This window comes from Dipteris shenzhenensis, chromosome 20 (genome assembly GCF_047967505.1).
Source record: "Dipteris shenzhenensis isolate YYH24624 ecotype China chromosome 20, Dip_SZ_1.0, whole genome shotgun sequence".
NCBI lineage: Eukaryota > Viridiplantae > Streptophyta > Polypodiopsida > Gleicheniales > Dipteridaceae > Dipteris > Dipteris shenzhenensis.
This window is the reverse complement of record NC_141615.1, coordinates 16,634,427-16,654,485: the sequence shown is the minus strand read 5'-3', so window position 1 is coordinate 16,654,485 and position 20,059 is coordinate 16,634,427. Positions and strand designations below refer to the sequence as shown.

The 20,059-nt window shown below is 47.1% G+C and overlaps 1 protein-coding gene across 1 annotated transcript; it reads left to right on the top strand.

The window, feature by feature from the left end:
* Positions 1-3,098: 3,098 nt before the first annotated feature.
* SLP2 (Calcineurin-like metallo-phosphoesterase superfamily protein) lies at positions 3,099-4,522 on the top strand. The gene has a single exon (XM_087391598.1). It carries the CDS (start codon positions 3,122-3,124, stop codon positions 4,298-4,300), a length of 1,179 nt encoding a protein of 392 aa, XP_087247724.1. The 5' UTR covers positions 3,099-3,121; the 3' UTR covers positions 4,301-4,522.
* The last annotated feature ends 15,537 nt before the right edge of the window (positions 4,523-20,059 follow it).

The window sequence follows — 20,059 nt, the reverse complement described above, 5'->3', positions numbered from 1 at the left end:
GGTACATTTGGATATCTAGGAACAATTTTCAACTTATTGATGTGGAAATGAGTATTGATGCTGTGTTTACTGCTGCATGGTGGGATAGGAAAAAAGGAGATTGGATTTTCAATAAGTGCTTATAACCTTGAACACACCAAGTTGAGTGTAGATCTTGTTGAACACATAAGCAAGTGTACCTTGGAAGAAGATCATGACACACCACCTCACTACCTCCACACGAAGACACCATTTCAAGCTGAAGTTGAGCATTCATCTGCTCAAAACAATGCTACTCAGGGACTTGCCGCTCAGTACCCTTCCTCAAATGCTATTCTACAGACCCAGGGTGTGACCTATCACATAAGCAAGTGTACCTTGGAAGAAGATCATGACACACCACCTCACTACCTCCACACGAAGACACCATTTCAAGCTGAAGTTGAGCATTCATCTGCTCAAAACAATGCTACTCAGGGACTTGCTGCTCAGTACCCTTCCTCAAATGCTATTCTACACACCCAGGGTGTGACCTATCACATGAACAGGAGATCTCCATTGACTCTTTATGGGGTGTACCATCACAAGCTACTGCTGCCTCCAATGCTAAGAGATCTGACTCTGTTGATGATGCTGTAGAGAATTTATCAATTCAAATCCCGTCATGCATTTATAGGAGGACCTAAAGTATCATACTGGCATCCACAGCCAGTTCTTTTTGTGATCACTTTTTGAAAGTTTTGCTTTGTTTTGTGTCCACTATTAAAGGACTAGTTGAACTCCAAAGAGACAAACTCTGATGATGTACAAATTTTTCTGAGATTAATATAATCACTTATTTTTGCTTTAAAAAAAAAGACAAAATCACCACCACCTCCTTCTCCTTCTCCTAGCCCTCCCCCTCCTCCAACTCCACCTTCTCCTAACTGTCCATGTTTTATGCCATCACCATGACCTTCTCTGCCCCCACCTTTAACTCTACCTTCTCCTAAATGTCCGTGTCATATGCCATCAACATAATCCCCACTACCTTCTCTAACCCCAAATTTACCTCCCTCTCCACCTCCACTTCAACCTTCTCTTGAATGTCCACCTTTATGCAATCACTACTACATTCTTGCTACTTTCTCTACCATCACCACCAAACCCACTATCCCTACAAGACTACCACCATCACCTTCTCCTCCACCTCTAGCTTCTCCACCATCACCACCATCTTCTTCAACTTTGTTGTCAACGTTGCCACTCCCACCTCACCATCCCTCCCCTCCCACCCTCCCCCCCCGCTACTGCCACAACCATCTCTTCCTCCTCCTCCTCCTTTTCTTCATCTTTCCTTTCTATATTGCTCCTTCCCCACCCCCTCCCTCCCCCTTCTTCCTATAGCAAGACCACACCCTCCTTGTCCATTTCTACTACAATGCTAATATAGTTTATGTTTATTATATATGCTTAGTCACTTTTATATTTGTATAATACGATGTTCTTATGTAATTGATAATATGATTATATTACATAGTATACAATATATTATATGGTTTGTGCAAAATCGTGTAATGTACTTGCAACCAGGTATGTGCATGTATACACTTTTTTGGGGAGTGACCATAGGAAGGCCTTAAGAAAAGAAAAATAGGTATTTTGTTGACATTTCTTTTTATAGCAGGCAGCCTAGGGAGATGTTTGTGTTTTCTCACACCCCCTTGAGCGACATATAATGAATCTAAGCCCTTGATCTGGTTTTATCTTATGCCCTTGATTTCGTTTGATGTAAAAGCTAAGCTTTTGACTAAAGCACTAAAAGCATAGAGGTGCTTTTCACAATAAAAGGCTATATAAACGTTTCAAACCTATTTGATTTGAAGAGATGGTCAACTTGATTTGCAAGTTTGGGCTTATTGGCATGTGAAGCTTTGGAGAGCCTCACAATGACCTTATGCTCTACTCTCACAAGCGTAAATGCTTGACTTACCACAATAATCAAACTCCCATTTTCCCAAGGTTGGAGAGGCACGTAACGCTAGCTAAGTGGAGAGTGAGAATGTTGCGTGCTCTACTTCAGACTTCCTCTAATTATAGTTGTCTTTTTGTGCTTTCTAGAATCTACTGAACGACTTGAGAATGTTGGAATCATTACACACGCAGATCCTCTCAAGGTCACATTGACAAGTTTTTCTGATATTGTCTCTCGGCGTTCGACTATGATTACGACTATTGACATTCAAGTAATATGCCAATTTCTTATCCATTCGCAAGACTTATCCTCGGCGCTGATATTATCGGCATTATCTCGGCACCTAGGGAAGGGCCCGTTCCCTCGGATTATAGCTCTTTGGGGAAGAAAGCGTGCTGCCTCCCCGTCCACACTGTGTGGTTATAATTATATATGATATATTACAATATAAATATTTTCAATTACTAGTCCATTCAAAATTTCTTGTTTTCAATCTGAATTCTTACAACATTCCTCTCGTTTAATGCATGTTATGAATGCAAGGAAGCAAGGAAATCCAAGATGGATGCAAGCTTGAAGGATGAGTGCAACGAGGATTAGTTATTGTATCACCTTATTCATGTATTTGTTGGACTTCAGCTTCCAAAATATGGGACAGCACAAAATCAATAACCCTTGACATTTGCAGGGAGGATCGGGTCCTATTGGACCTTGTGTCACATCTCATGTCCACTATTTTAGTCATTCTCTTTTTTCCTTAAACAATTGATAAAATAGTAGGATTCAACTTCAATTTCGAGTTAGTAGTTACTTGCTTCACGATGGAAAGACTACGTGCTGCAAATCTAGTTATTTTAAGGTGATTGGTCCAAGTATGCTCCATTGAATTGTTTATAGCCAGTTGTAAGGGGCTTTCAATGCATGCATTCAATGGCTCCATCTTCTTTAGCCTTCCCTCTCCTCCCCCCACCGCCCCCCTTCCTCTCTCTCTCTCTCTCCCCCCTTTTTGGCAGGCCACATGAATGAAATTCATCTTGTTTTTATAGTGGAAAACACTTCTAAAAGATGAGGGAAATGTAACCTATATGATAAGCATTATACAGGGAGATACGAAAAGAGCAATTGCCTCGGGACCCTCGACCTAATAAAAGGCGTGAGTGTGAATGTGTTTACTGTTAGAAAGTAAGTATGCCTTCTTCTTCGTCTTCTTCTTCTTCTGCATCTTCTTCTTCATCATCTTCTGGCGATGGCTGCAATGGCGTCCCCTCCCTAGTCTCCTGCTTCGTTGACACCTTCGTAGATTACCTCGTCGGTGGCCAGTTCCTCGGTCCCCTTCCCCCTTCCCCTTCCCCTCCCCCCACTCGCTTGCCCCCTGCCGATCGCTTGATCGCCATCGGTGACATCCATGGCGACCTCCACAAAGCCTTTGAATCCCTCCGTATCGCCGGCGTCCTTGACTCCCACCACCGTTGGATCGGCGGTCATACCACCGTTGTTCAGGTCGGGGACTTGCTCGACCGCGGCGGACAGGAGTTGCGCATCATCTACCTCCTCGAACGGCTCGGTCGGGAGGCTCGTCGCGCAGGCGGCGATGTGCTTGTCATGAATGGGAATCATGAGATTATGAACATGGAGGGGGATTTTAGATATGCAACGCCTGCAGCTTCGGAGGAATTCAGAAATTGGGCTCATTGGTATGCACAGGGGAATCGAATAAAGGAAATTTGTGACGGAGTGAAGCGACCCGATTTGTTTGATAACATTCCAGGCGACGTGCCGGAGCAACACAGAGCAAGATTTGCTGCGCTGAGACCAGGCGGTCCTATTGCTTCGCGTTTTCTGGCTTCTCATCCCACGGTTTTGATGGTTGGTGGGACGGTTTTCGTTCATGGTGGCCTTCTTCCTTCACATGTCAAGTATGGCCTGGAGAGAATGAACGAGGAGGTGAGATCGTGGATCTTGGGAGAGCAGGGCCGATTTGGGCCGAAATTTCTTCATGGCAGAGATGCAGTGGTGTGGGTTAGGAGGTATTCGGAGGTCATGGAAGCCAACTGCGAGTGCGACGTGCTGGAAAAAGCATTGGACGCCATTTCTGGGTCAAGAAGGATGATAGTGGGACACACTATACAGCAACCTTTCGGCATCAATGGTGCGTGCACGAACCAAGTGATTCGAGTGGATGTGGGAATGTCGGAGGGTTGTGGAAATGCACTACCAGAGGTCTTAGAAATTAAGAGTGATCAGCATCTAAGAGTTCTGGGGCGGACAACGGATCGTGAGATCAAGGCCAAGACCGAGGAGCGACATTTTTGGAGAGACGAAGCAGCTGGTCTGGCCTCCTTACTTGCTGAAAGTGGTGTGAAATAGTGGTTAGTGCAGATCACTATCTGTTTAGGAGAGAGATAGCAGCTGCTCTGGGCTTTCTAATCACTGCAATGTAAGGCTGATGACGTGGCAGTAGAACAGTGAACACTGATTGCATCCCTTAAGAGGGTAACACAATTAAGAATGTACTTCGTTGACACTTACTATTACTGCCTTATAGGCAGTCATGTTGTATTCCCTTTGCGTTCTAACTAATTTATTTCCTCCAGGGTTTGACGCTGATTTTCCGTTAGTTCTTTCTTCACGTGTCCTCTTCTTTTAAGTTCAAGTGTTTCTGGGGGCTAGAGACCTCTAGTGTGCATGCATGGACGTTCTCTGAGGAAGCATCTGCTTTTGGCTTGTAGTACATCGTCAGCTTGGGTTTATACCATTGCATTCCACCCGCTCCCCTTGTCACAGGCCCCGTCCTTCCACGGCCCTACAGTGTGTTGTCTAGGTTTTCTCTGTAATCAAATTGTCATTTGTGTTTTCGTGCCTTTTGTCCAATGGCTTCAAAGTACTCGAATAGATGCAAGGGAGTATCGTGGTTTTTAAGCATTTTAAAACTTCAGCAACTGTATTATCACCACTTAGGCTCTCTATCAAAGCAGTTTTTGGTCTTTTATAAAATGTCAGCGCCCTCCACCCTCTTATTTTCTTCATAGGATGTGATAGTGGAGCTACTTTGCCATCTTGTTTATGGAAACTTCCAACAAGGAACCGAAATTTACCCTTAACTATTATTAGTACTCATCACAAGCTCACTATATATTGTTTTATGAGTTTCAATAAATACGCAGAACTATCCAGCCATCCTAATAATGTTGAAGTCTGTTCATGTTTTGTAAGATAAAGGATCTTCTGGTCCACTTTTGCATTTAGTGAGGCTCCTTTTGTGTGCTTACTAAAGGCATGTATCTTATGCCCAATCTCTAATTCTGTCTGACTTGGGGGATGTCTAGGCATGTACCAACTACCAAAACAAAGGTACTGATACCGCGTTGAATAATGGAGAGCTTGCTTGTTACAGCTGACTCCTGCAGCGGAAGACTTCCCCAAGATGAAGTCACCATCTGCTTGACTTAGTTAATGAGAAGACCATCCTTCAAATGACAGATGATCAGCCAGCTGTCTCAGAAAACTGAGCATAACAAAATACCACCGTGCATGTGCAATCTGGTTCCTATGTCTTCTCCATATAGATCCCCATGGGAAGCCTTGCAACAGACTTTGGAATGAGAACCCATGACCTTTTCTCCCACAAGCATATCGCAAACTCTCTGCGCTGTTGGCTCCAAAGTCTCCACCTGAAAGGCTACAATTGGATTACCCCTTGCAACTTTTGGCATCTTGCAAGTGGGCCAGCCATCAATAATTGCTTTTTTAATTAAGTAATATGATTAAGTAGTCAGTCTGTGCAAGGAAACAGACACTGCATCTACAGTGATAACTTGAGGGGCTCCCTGTCCAAATCTGCACCCTCACAGAAGATGTGAGGACACAGTGGAGCCAGGCTACAGATGCCCATGTGATGTAACCACAATGCCTTGCCATATGCTCTGGGCCTCACTGCAAACCAAATGTTGTACCAAAGGTTTGTCTCCATGAGGAGTCCATGGATGATGCAGATGATCAGTAGTGCTGTACCTTGGTCCTTGACTACGACTGTGTACAGTGCTAGCCTACTTCTAGTCAGAACACTTCAGATGCATCATGCATGATGCATCCTAGACTATGTTATTTCTTTTTTTATGATACAGTACTGAGTATACTTTGGACCTTGGTGGCAGCTGGCTGCTTTTTTTTATATCATCCATGGGTGCTTTTATTTTGACATGACTCATGGATGCATTTCACCTTGCAGAATCCGCCCGAATGCCATCTCTACTCACAATATGCCCCAAGTACTCAACCTCCTTTGCCATAAAAGCGCATTTGCTGGCTTTTGCATAAAGCTGATGCATCCTCAAAATTTCCAGATGTTGATTGGGAGTGCATCATGCTGAAAGAGTCAGGAAAACATGGAAATCTGTTTGTTCCGGTAGGAGCTCCGAAGTATGGGCAAGGTGATGCCACAGCCCAGTGTGCTATCTGGGTGGTAGGCTTTGGAGCTGGCCTCATTTGGCATTCTTGATTGTCGTCAAATGTCTTATAGGGAGATGTCACATCAATCCATTGACACTCTCATGGTAGACGCTGGAGTGGGCATCCCCCAACGCCATAGATAACCCATGACAGCGACGGGTGAGAATCTGTGCCATTCTCAGATGGTGCAAAGAAAACTGAGAGTTGACCCACGAGTGATCTGGAAATAGACAGCAGAGAATGAAGGCAACAGACTGAGAGGTGGCGAAACCTGTCAAAAGGTTGGCTGCAAACATCCAGCATGTGCTCAGCTAATAAGAGCAGAAAAAGCTCACTTAGACAGAGCTATAAGGCCTGTTACATGCTGCTGTTGCTAAGGGCTTCATTGGGATAGTACAGCAGGCCACAAAGGCCTCTCTTTACAGGGGAAACTCCTCCAGAAGATAGCCAACTGGGATGTGGCCTAATTATCACAGATTGATCAGTCTGTGGTAGATCTGATCTGTCTGACCTGAACCACCTAGAGCTGGGCCCAACTGGGTCCCCCGGAATGCCAATTTATGGGCCTCACATGTAGCCCAAAACTGGCTACTCTTATACTGTAGTAGGCCCTCCAAAACAGCCTTGAAAAAGCTGCCACCTGTCAGCAGATCTGCTGCTTACCAGACAGCAGCAAATCTTCTCCCTTGAACTTCTACAAACTACCCAAAAGGTACACTACCTCGTGGTGTGCTCCAATGGGGCTCACAGGTGGGGTAGTGAGCTTCAGATTTGCAGGCCTAGGATAAATCTGAATTTAAGCTGCATAATGGCTTATTGTGGTTTCAGGACTTTTTTTTTTTGATTCCACACTCACTATAGAATGTTCGTGTTGAGAGATGCATTCATCTCTTGTGCTAGGACATACGGGCATCACAAAGAGCTATTTTTTTTCCGAAAAAACAGTGCTAATTATATTACTTCGAGAACAAGATACAAAAGGTCAGCTTGTAGCTGACGGGCTGCGTTCACAAATCGGACACAGCCCTAAAAGGTAACACAATAAATCACTCTCTCACGTCGGGATAAGGCGAGTGTGAATGAACAGCCATCGGGGTGGTGAGTAGCACCACCGAAGGCCCTGCGAGGTCTGCTCGAAGAAGAGGCCCTGAGTGTTCCAAGTCCGAAGGAAGCGTCTCCGCTTCTCTTGACCGGACTGGGAATCTCCCTGAATTTGGTCCCACTGGCCTCTGAGGCTATGAATAATCTCGCACCAAATATCAGTCATGACCTGGGCAGTCGATAAGGAGGTGCCACCGAGGATCTGCGCGCAACGCGAGGTCCAAATGTGCCACCCTGCTATGCTGCTGATAATCTCCCAGACTGGCTGCCTCTCCTGAACTCCTGTATCCGCCTCTGCTAGGTGCTGCGGGATACCCTCGAGCAGCCCCCATGTGCCCTGCGTGATAAGGAAAGTGGGGTCCTGCTGGCATGCCTCGAATAAGTGATGTAGACCAGGTGCGGTGCTGCACCAACAGAACGCGCCCCACGTGATCAAGCCTAGCTCTGCTACTGCGCGATTGAGAATCCCAAAAGTCCACCTCCACACTTCCTGGGCGCGAGTGCAGCTCCACAGGCAGTGCTTTGGTGACTCCTCAACCACATGGCAAATCTGACAGCGTCCGTCCTGGCCTATCTGTCTCAACCAGCTCCCCACCGGAAGACCTTTGTGGGCGAGAAGCCACAGGAAGTAGGAGATCTTCCGCGGCCGCCAGCTCTCCCACAAGGTCTTCCAGAAGGCCTGCAAAAAGAATCTGGAAATACCCTGTGCATACCAGCTGGGCCGCTGGGTGGGGGGGTGGCTCTGCATCCTCCCAAGAACTCGCCTGCCCAAAGTCGTGCTGTAGGCGAAGAAGGTCGGCCCCTGTCCTGTCACAACCTCTGGCTAGCTCCACTCTCCTGGGTCCCACTCAAGCTCTGACAAGGCCCGCCCCTCCCAGAGCCAGAGATGCCAAAGCTACCGCTGATCTTGCTCAATGCTAGGGTCGGTATGCCAGGTCTTCCCCAAAAGGCCTACGATCCGAACCCTCTGCCATGGGAGTAGGGGGTCGATGAGTGCATCCTCTCTCCTGAGTCGTCCATCCCCCATAACCGCGAAGAAAGAAATAGAGGAGTCGACCATACATCCTGCGACCACCAGTGGGATGCCACGGGGGGTGAACTGTCCCAGCCAACGGTCGTCACCAGGCATGAGGATCTGAGGCTCCGGTGGCACCAACCAATCAGCTGGGATCGCGCCGTCGATCTCCGTGCGTCTCGCCTGGGCTCCACGAACACCTCCAGCGGCGTCTGCGAGATCAGCCGTCTCCAAATATCTGTACGTGTCCCTCCAAACTCGAAGGGACCGGGCTGGCCCCCTCATCCAACCATCCCACCTGATGTGTGATCTCTCCCCCAACTGAAGGCCTTCGGCATCTCTGACCTGATCGTTCCAGATAAGTGGCTGGCGATCAATCTCCTCCTGACAGCGGGGAGGGGACTGAATGAGACTGAGGCGGAGCCGCCTCCAAACCATGAGGAGGCTACGAACGAGTGGGGAACGGGGCTGAGTAAGTGGGGCGGAAGTGAAGATCCACCTGAGGGACGGGAGCCACTCTCCACCTCGTCGCGGGACACAAGAACCGACCCCCTGCTGAAGTAGCATCTTCCACGTCTGCCCCCCCGGGGTCAAACCGCGGATGACTAACTTGCCTAGCAAGGCCTGACTCTGCAGCTCTGGATCGATGACTCCCAGGCCTCCCTCAGCCTGCGGAAGAATAACTGTCTGCCAAGCAACCCTGGCTCTGGTATCTCTGAGGCCATCCTCCCCGGACCAAAGGAAGTTCCGAACCAGCCTCCTAAGCTGTGCCACACTGGATCTCAAGAAACACCAACAGGAAGCCACATACCAAGCCGTGGCAAGGAGGACTTGGTTGACTACCAAGGCACGACCCCCGAAGAAGAAGCTGACATTTCGGAGGAGAGGCGCTGGCGCTTATGGGAAGGTTTGGAGGGGGAGGCGGGGTCGTCCTGCCCGTCCTTCAACACCTTCAGCAAAGGCGAGAGGCCTTTGGTACCATGAACGAAGGCTTTCTCGAGCCAGCTCGAGATCTCTGAGGTGGACATCCCGTAGAAGGCACGGAGTTTCTGAGGCGTCCAGGCTCTGACATCTTGGGGGAGGGGCCAAGACAGGGGGGGCCTGAGGATCACAATCAGTCTGAATCGTTTGGCGGCGCAACGCCACCGCAGGCGCACATCACCCTCGGACCACTGAGTCTCGAGAAGCTGCCCACCGGACGGGCCTATCCAGGAACAAATCTGAGCATGCGTTTGCTCCCTGAGAGCCTCCCAGACCGAGTCGTCTGTCCAGGTCTCGGTGCCGTCACTGAGGAACGTGAAAGCAAAACTAGGGCCATCCTTAGGGGCCAAGGCGGCTATCTTCCCATCCGCCCCTTTGCGGAGCAGGAAGATACTGATGTCGAGGCAAGCAGGGAAGGTCCCGAGGTCGGCCACATCCAGGTAGTCCCAGGGGCCAGATCTGTAAAAGTCGCGGGGGAGAGCTCTCTCCTGAGGCTGAGGCCCATCAGAGTCTGCCACTGAGGGGCTAGCGGCGGATAGAGAAGCCTGCTCCGGTGGTGGTGGAGACTCCGGGTGTCCTATCAGCGGAGGGGGAGGGGGAGGGGGAGGAGGCTGGGGAATAGGCAGCTCAGACTCCTCAGGGGTGGCTGGCAGAGGAGAAGGAGGAGGGGGAGCGGGAACTGCCCTCGACTGGGGAACCGACGGAGCAGCTAGCTCTGCGGGAGAACTGAAAGAGGCGGGGGGGGGGGAGGAATGGGGCTGAAAAGGAGGGGAAGAAGACTGAGGAGGACGCGGGGGCTGAAGCTGCGGGTCAGGAGACAAGGGGTGCCGTTGGGGGATGGGCTGGGGCTCGATGGGGAGAGGCTGGGGAGAGGGAGAGAGGGGGACCTGAGGCTGTGGAGGGCGGGCTACCGTCGAGGAAGATGCTCTCCCAAGTCCCTGGGGCAGCTGCCTATCGGGTCTCTGGGGTGCAGCTACAAGGCGGGGTAACCTCTGCCTCCTTGCCTTTATCAGAAATCTTCTTGTTCTTTCCCTTTTTTCTTCTAACCTCAGTCCAGCCGCCAGCTAACTCTGGTCCGGGCTCCGGCTGCCTCTGCTCCTCCTGGCGTGACTGTCCGGAGGGGGGAGGAGGGGGCGGAGCGGGGGGAGGCGGGGAGGGCCGAGAAGAGCTGGCGAAACGTGGGCAGGCAGCCGCCATGTGTCCAAAGCCGTGACACTTCAGACACTGTCCTGGCTGTCCGGTGACTACCATGCTCTGGGTGATGCTGCCGGCACCTGTCATGATCTCGATCACTGCCGAGAGAGTCGCAGGATCCGCCACAGCCACACGGACTCGGGGGGCTCCTGCCGTAGTCACCGCATCGGCGAAAGTATCGTGCATAACCCAGCCGAAGTGGGAACCAAGGTCCTTAACAATCGGTCGCAGCTCAGCAGCAAGACCAGGAAAAACCAGCGTCACTGGATGGCGAGGTATACGGAACCGGGCATCAAAATCTGCTGCGCTGAATCCACGGTACCACGGGACGATCATGATAATCTTTCCGTCCACTGACGTGGGGGAGCCAGCAATAAGGTTGCTCGCCGCTTTCGCACTGGAGAGTTTGAGCCAGAAGATGCCCCTTCCCATAAGGGCCACCTCCACAATATGGCCGTCCTCTAACATGAGAGTGGACTGGAGCCAGTCCCTGATGGTTGATCTGGAGGGGGAATGTCCAATGACTCTGCCGTAAACTGATGTAAGAGCAAAGTCATTGGCCACCTCCTGAACCCGAGATGATTGCTGCTCAGTCAGGATGACGCGGTAGGCATCTGGAGAGGGAGGGACCGTCTGGGCCTCCGGTTCCGGGCAGGGAGCCGCCATACCGCCAAGACAAACTGCGAGGCTTCCGATGAGGAAGAGGCTGTCACCCAAAAACGGGGGGGGGTAGAAGCGGGAGGGTGGAGCCTGGGTGTGGCGGGAGCGGAGGTGGCGCACGAGGTGGCGGACGGGGGGTGGGGGGGAATGGAGGGGCGGGGGGGGGTGGGGTGGGGCGAATGAGCGGGGGGGGGGCGGGGGTGAGGGCGGGAGGGGAAGGCGGAGGTGAGACGGGAGGGCGGAGAGGCGGGAGGGGGCGGGACGGGAGGCGAGGGGTGAGGGGGCGGGAGGCGAGGGGTGAGGGGACGGGCTGGCTGCGGGGGTGAGCGGAGTGGAGCGAGGGGGTGGCGGGCTGGGGCGGTAGCGGGGGTAGCGGGGCGGGTTGGGGCGGTAGCGGGCTAGGGCGGTAGGGCGGTAGCGGGGCGGGGGGTAGCGGCTAGGGCGGTAGGGCGGTAGCGGAGCGGAGGTAGCGGGGCGGGGGGTAGCGGGCTGGGGCGGAGGGGGGTAGCGGGGCGGGGCGGGGTAGCGAAGCGGGGGGTAGCGGGGGGGTAGCGGGCGGTAGCGGGCGGGGGGTAGCGAGCGGGGGGTAGCGGGGGGTAGTGGGGCAGTAGAGAAGCGGGGGGTAGCGGGCTGGGGCGGAGGGGGGTAGCGGGGCGGGGTAGCGAAGCGGGGGTGAGTGGAGGGGGTAGCGGGGCGGGGGTGAGCGGAGGGGGTAGCGGGTGGAGGGGGAGGTAGAGGTACGGCGGGGGAGGAGGGCAGCTCGCAGGAGCGCATCACAAAGAGCTATGAATGGATCATGCAGAGTTTCTATTGGGAAGGTCTTTGGAGAGATTCAGTGAAGTATCTCGCATGGACAACTAGCTACTAGCTGGTTCATTCACAGTGAGGAAGGACCTGCAATGTCTTCATTAGGGAAGAAGAGTACTGACGAAGACAAGCCAGGTATCCGCTGACTCATGGGAGGAGGACACTCAAGCATTTGCTATCATTGGCTTGTTGGTAGCAGATAGTGTGATTCCACTCATCCAAACGATACAGTCACAAAGGCGTGGAACATCATTCCACGTACAAGAGCTCAAGCATTATGAGGGTAATGAACCTCCAGTCCCAATGCTATTCTCTGAGGTTTAAGTGACGGAGATTTATCACAAGCACCTGATCATAGAACGAAGGTCGAGTCAACACAGTTATAGTAGTAATACTCAACCAACTCTCGCCTGTATCAAAGTTTTGTGACTGCACTTTATTAGAGGAAAAAACCATTGATATTTGAGGAGGTAAGATCCATGTTTCTAGAAGAGGAAAGGAGGCAAAGGCTTTACAAAGAGAGAGCCTTTATAGAACCTGGGAAAGGGAGGGGCAAGGCCATGAAGGGGAAGCCCAAGGATGGTAAGCCCACCAATACAAAGGAGCCCTCATCCAAGGCTAGTGCTAGTGGCCAAAAGGACGAGAAAATGATCAAGTGCTTCTATTGCCAGAGATTGGGGTGCAAAGGTTGCAGGAAGAAACAAGTAGATGGGGCTAAGAAGGTGAGTCCCATCTACTCAAAGCCCCAAGAGGAGACGATAAACTAAGCTCCTGATGGTTCCTTCTTTGTACGTTCTTACATGAGGTCTCCTTTGAGCTCTCTCTCTAGAATCATCTTTCCTAGCCCAATACTTGGCACTTGTCTTATTACTAAGGACCCTTTCTTTGAAGCCCTCTCATACGACTAGAATACCACCAAGGCATTATTTTGAACTAGAAGAGGGGATGCATGGGCAAAAACATGGAAATGTTCGATCTTGACCATGAAAGTGGGATCCTATGGCCATGATATTTTTCTTAGGCCTAAATCTAGGTGAGTTTAAGTTCCTTGCAAAGTATTGTGGCTATTGACTAGAATATCACCAAAGTGTTTTTATGAACCAGAAGAGGGGATGCATGGGAAAAAACATGAAAATGGTCATACTTGACCATGCAAATGGAATATAATGGCCATGATATTTTTCACAGGCCTCAGTTTAGGTTATTTTAAGTCCCTCACAAAATATCATCCCATTTGCATGACTAGAATACCACCAAGCCATTTTATGAACCAGAAGAGGCGATGCATGGGCAAAAACATGGAAATGTTTGTTCTTGACCATGAAAATGGGATCTGATGGCCATCAAATTTTGTGAAATACTCAACCTAGGTGAGTTTAAGTCCCTTTCAAAGTATTGTGGCCATTAAATCCCATTTGCATGACTAGAATACCACCAAGGCATTATTTTGAATCAAAGGAGGGATGCATGGGCAAAAACATGGAAATGTTCGTTCTCGACCATGCAAATGGGATATGATGGCCATGATATTTTGCATGGTTCTCAAATTAGGTGGTTTTAAGTCCCTTGCAAAGTATTGTGGCCATCAAGTCCCACTTGCATGACTAGAATACCAGTGAGGCATTATTTTGAGATAGATGGCATGATGCCTGGGCAAAAACAAGGAAATGTTCAGTCTTGACCATGAAGATGGGATCTGATGGCCATGATATATAGGTGAGTTTAAGTACCTTGCAAAGTGTCATGGCCATCGGATCCCATTTGCAAGACTAGAATACCATTGAGACATTTTTATAAACCAGAAGAGGGGATGCATGGGCAAAAACATGGAAATATTTGTTCTTGACCATGGAAATGGAATTTGATGAACATGATATTTTTAATAGGCCTCAATATAAGTGGTGTTTACTTCCTCACAAAATATCATGTCCATTGGATCCCATTTGCATGACTAGAATACCATTGTTGCATTTTTTATAAATCAAAATAGGGGATGCATGGGCCGTTCTTGACCATGAAAATGGGTTTTAATGGCCATGATATTTTGCATGGGCCTCATTTTAGGTGATTTTAAGTCCCTTTCAAAGTACTATATCCATCGAATTCCATTTGCATGACTAGAGAAGGAAGATGGTGAGGTGGCTAAAATAGAAGTAGAAAACGTGGACATCATTGTCAGTCACTTCAAAAATCTTTTGAGTACAGTGGACATAGTAGGTAACAAGGTCCTGGAGGCTAGAGACACGTGTCAATCAGTGAGACAAATCAAAGTGTAACTTAGACATAAATCATTTGGAAAATGATCTCTCCCTACAGGAACTTAAAGAGGCTGCCTGGTTGCCTTTTCAAATGGCTGATGGCAAAACACCTGGAGAAGATGGGCTACCTATAGAATTCTACAAGTTTTTCTGGGAGACTGTTGGATCTTCCTTACTGGCTGTTTGGGCTTTCTTCCAGATCACTTAAATGGAGGGGTAATTAAGCTTATACCAAAAGAAGCGGACAAGTCATTTCTAAAAAATTGGAGACCCTACTATACTAAATTGTTCATACAAGATTTATGCCAAAGCCATTGCTCTGAGATTGAGATGTAAAATGGACAAGTGGATCATAAAGGTCTCATAAAGAACAGACATCTTCTAGAGGCAATCATCAACCTATGGGAAGGCTGCACACATGCTGAAGAAAGCAAGCAAGAGACCTGTTTAATAAAAATAGACTTTGATAAGACATATGATAGACTTAATTGGGATTTTCTGCTACAGTCCCTTAACAGATTGGGACTGGGAACCAATTTCACCTCTTATGTAGCTCTACTACTCTCCAATGCCTCTGCAAAGGTGTGTGTTAATGGAGAAATGTCCCAGAGCTTCATGCTGAAAAGATCCATAAGACAAGGATGCCGTTTGGCTCCTCTCTTATTTACTATAGCTGCAGATGCTTTGGGATAGCTTATAAAAGATCAGGTGGCAATAGGTGAAATCAATGGTATGGAGCTCCCTTAGTAAAGCAGCTAGTAAACTAGCAATTCGCAGATGATACTACTCTGACCATTAAAAAAAAAAGATGCAGATATACAAAGAGCTATAGATTGTATGGATATCTTTTGTATTGCATCTGGATCCAAAATAAATCACTCAAAAACGGGTTATGCGCTGTTATCTAGAGACCCCCAAAATCTTCTGGAGCAGATGGGATGTAAGAGAATTCCTCATGGTCAGATCTTCAGACTGTTGGGTATCCCAATGGGTTTCAACGTTAAGATGAAAGACAGATGGGATTGGTTTCTAGAAAGGTTCAAAAAAAAAAAAAGACTCAAGGGTTTGTAGGTAAACTTAGCAGGAAGAAGGGTAGTACTAAATCACTGTATATACCCAATAGCTATCTTTTATCTCTCATGCTGGTGTCCTTCCAGAACACGCTTAGAAAAGTTTATAGCAATCTGCAGATCCTTCTTGTGGGGGGGGAGTGACACTAGAAGAAGAATAGGCAAGGTCAAGTGGGCTTTTGGCACCAGACCCAGAAAGGAAGGAGTCTTGGGTGTTATAAATATACAACTTGCAGCTTATAAATTAGTTGCCACTTGGATAATAAAAGCCATCACTACTCTTGAAAGTGATTGGGCTAACCTCCTTAGAAACTTCAAGTATGTTAGACCTTACAGAGCTCCTAGATGGAAGGACTATCCCCTTCTCTCAGCCATAGGGAATCCATAACCTTGCACAACCAAAGGGAGCTAGCTTTGGAAAACTCTATGGTGGGCCTTTGAACAGATAAAAAGCCACATTATCCTCTCTGGAAAAGGGAGCTTTATGGCTTTAGATTCAATTTGTGTTTCTACCTTCTTCACCAAACAACAGTTAAGTGTGATGACTTCCTGAGGGCATGGCACTTGGTAAAGACAGGGTTATCCTGTTGGGGAGATGTATAAGACAAGAGCAACTTCAAGTGGATGACATGGCTGGAGATAAGAAGAGAATTGAGACTCAGCAATGCAAATCAAGAGTTGATTATGAACAAAATATAGTTGTGGGAGGGAGACATCATTTGGAAAGGGGGCAGAACACATGTACTTTTGCTATGGACTCCTCTACATGCAAGAAATGTTGAGAAATCAAGGGAGTGATTAAGGGAGAATGAATGTAAGACATGAACAAAGCCACTGTTTGAATAGTCGCCCTTGGGATCCATGGCCCACAGGCACCCCATTTCACTACCCTTAGCTATAACTTATGCATGCCTACCATTCAAATTCACCCATGCATCCTACCCATTCCAACGCCTAGGACCTAGCATGTGTGAGTGCTCATCTTTTGTATGAATACCGATAGTCAAGTACACAATCCATGACATTCTGCCATTATACCTACCTAACCTACCTTCCATTTTAAATACATTTCATCAATTATCCTAATACAATCTAGGCCATAAATTTTGTAGTGACATGCCCTCTGTTTGGGGGATCAATTTTCCTCGATTGATAGGTCTTCATCTCGTCATGGTTTCATGTTCCATTTCACGCTTCACAATCCTACATTGATATTCATTAGCTCAATTCCTTTCTCCATGATATACTTGCAAAGCAAGTCAAACATTAGAATGTCTCCAAGTAATAATCAAGTTTCAAATAGAAAATAAAAGGCTTATCTTTGATGTCGAATGTGATGCATCCCTTGGCATCTTCATGAGCTTATCTTCCTACAAAAACTTATGCATGTTTACACGTTAGCATTATTATAATTAATATCTTTCCTACTTTTCACATGCATTGGTCAAACTTGATCCAAGTGATCAACTTGGAGCCCTTTCTACATACGTTCTTTCAAGTGCTCTTCATCAAACCATTGACCATCTTTAGTAAGATTGATCTCTGTCCATCGTCTTCCCTCAAAGCCGTGCTTACTCTTGCTTACTCTTTGCAATCCTTAACTTCACTTTTCTTCCCTAGGTCAGGATCTCTCCATCTGGCTTATCAATGTCGTTAGTCCCTTGATCTTATCATTCTTCTCCATCCTTTTTGGAGGCTCCTTAGAAGACATTTCTTGCTTTGTTACTAAGGGTTTCCCATGACGATTGTTTTGATATAGGGGGGGCTTTGAAGAAGCTTATGTTGCCACTTTGAACCGCTTCGCTATAAGAAGGTTTACTTTGCAGCTCCCGTAGGGTTCGCACCCCTTGAACGCCTTTCGTTGTCGCTTGCATTGGTCCATTGTTCTTTCAAGGGTCCTTGGCATTGTTCTGAGCTCATGGCGGTGGCTGTTGTGCTCTTATTAGGCATTATAGTTGCAAAATGATACATATGTCTTCCATGTTTAGAAGATGGTAGTTTGTTGCAAACTCTTGCCATTTGCAACAGAGCATATAAGAAATGTTCCAAAATGTTTTCATTTAGGGAGAGAGAGGGGGGGATACTGTGTTGAATTTAACTGGAGCAAAAGTGGTTGGAATTTGCAAATAATTGGAACTATCAATAGATACAACAATTGGAAAGCCAAGTCCCTATATATATTCTCGAAAATGGATGCTAGAAATTACAAGAACTAGCGCGGCTCGATGTTACAATCAATTTCTTCTAGTTGCCACGTGCAACTATTAGCGTCAATGTTCGTTAGCAAAAATAGCCAACAAGCCGTTTCTAGAGACATTTTCTCCATAGGGTCTAATCTAAGCATGCCCCTGCTGAGACATGGCTAACTAGAGTCATGTTAGTTGTCCAATCACCATGGTGAAAGGAAATCTCAAGTTGAGGTGTATTGTTTACTATATAATAACCACACTTATAAACTTTCAATAACATCCAACGCAAGGAGTACATATCTACTATAGTAGACCATGGCCTCTTTGTTTTTCCATCGCACACTTCTTGTGCTAACCAATTCTTGCTCACAAACTTGCACTTGCATTATAATCTCTAAAGCTCTTTTAGGTGAGCACCGAGGTAAAAAATTCCCTCTAAAAATTCCTTTAGAAGTTGCATGTCCCCAATCACAAATGCCAATTCGCACTTGCCCTCCAGATGCATAGTCGAAGAGAATGTTTCCGCCATGCAAATCATTGTGCAACCAACCTTGTTGTGCAAAGCTTGCAAGCCTAGGCAAAGAGTGTAGGAAAGCATTGGTGCAGAAGCAACAACTCGATGCATTCTATTAGAGTGCAAGCATTTCACATTCGCACTAGAGCCACAGATTCTGCACCCACTACAAGATTCATAGTAGAAATTATATAATGCCCCTCCATTAAAGTATGGCATAAATACCCAATGCGGAGGACCCATTGCCGCATAGCAAGCAATCGGGCCATAACATTTTGTTTTATTTGCAATGATGCTTATTTCATGAAGCCCACCAATTTTGCTTCTGCACTTCCCTTGAAGGATTTGGCAACAAAAGACCTAACTAAATCTAAACGTACAACTCCTTGTATCTTTGCCAGGAAAAGTTGCCATTCCAAATCTACCCCAACTATTTGATCAGTGTGAAAACCTCATAATTGTCTCATGCAACCAAACAATGTAGCTGCTTCTTGAATTTTTCACAATGAAATGATCCTCATTTACCGTCGCAAGGCAAGAATCGCTTGGTGGGCTTGACGCAGAGGCTCAATCCTAACCAAGTTAACACAATATTAGGGAATTTGGGAATTTTCAAATAGTTTGGGGCTTCCCAATATGGTTAAGACTTGGCCACAAGGTCAAATATGAATTGACTACTTCAAAGTGGAATCCATCCTGAACATGAACATCATATAAGGGAATCCTTCCAAGTCCCACTTTCAAAGAAGGGTTCAAGTTTTGGCCACATGGTCAAATATTAACCCTTTACTTGAAACCTTTACTTGAAATTGAGACTTGGGAGATTCCCAAATTCTCCAATATAGTGTTAGTTCCTCTACATCCATCTTTGCCTTAGCCAATGTAGTGATTCGAGCCTAGGCTGCACGTGTCTTTCATTTTGCCACCAACATGACATTATAAAGAGCCTTTCTTTTATTGCGGACAATGCGGTGCTATCAATGCAAGTTGCATGCTGCTTAATGCTTCCTATAATTGTTGTGATGCATTTAAGCAGCTCAGTTGACCAAGCCTCCTTGCTCATGCCCACATTTGTGAATGAATTGCTAGTGCTTCCTCCTGTTTACTAATTCTCTAGACAGTTGCAGCCTTGAATGCATCTAATGAATGACACACAGCAGCCGTTGGCCCATGTGATTTCTAAAGATGGTATTCACATCAAGCCAAGTAAAGTCAAGGCCAATTAAAAAATGCTTAAACCCGAGAACCTTACTTAGCTTAGGTCTTTTGTGGGGATCATTAGTTTTTATAGAATGTTTATTAAAGATTTTACAAAAACTACAAGCCCATTATATGAGATGACCAAGAATGTTTATTAAAGATTTTACAAAAACTGCAAGCCCATTGTATGAGATGACTAAGAAGGATACCAAGTTTCAGTGGACCAAGGAGTTGGTTGCAGCTTTCCATGACTTAAAGAAACATGCCATTCATCATGTTCTTGGAGATGCGTCTGGTTATGCCATTGGGGTTATTCTATCTCATCCAGAAGGTAACCTAGATTACCCAGTTTACTATGCAAGTAGATTAATGACCCAAGCGAAGTGCAACTATGGCACCATCCAAAGGGAGGCACTTGGCATGATCTATAGTGTACAAAAACTCTGGCATTATTTGCTTGGTAATCAATTCATCTTCTATGTGGACCACCAAGCATTGTTACATTTGATCAACAAAACAATCATTCAAGGTCACTTAGTTTGATGGATGCTTTTATTGCAAGAGTTCAATTTCAAGATCATTCACAAATCCAAAAAAACTCATAGCGAGGCAGATCATTTGTATAGGCTTCCTGCCTCAGATGCAAATCAAGGTATTTCAACTAAACTTCCACAACTATTTGCTGTTG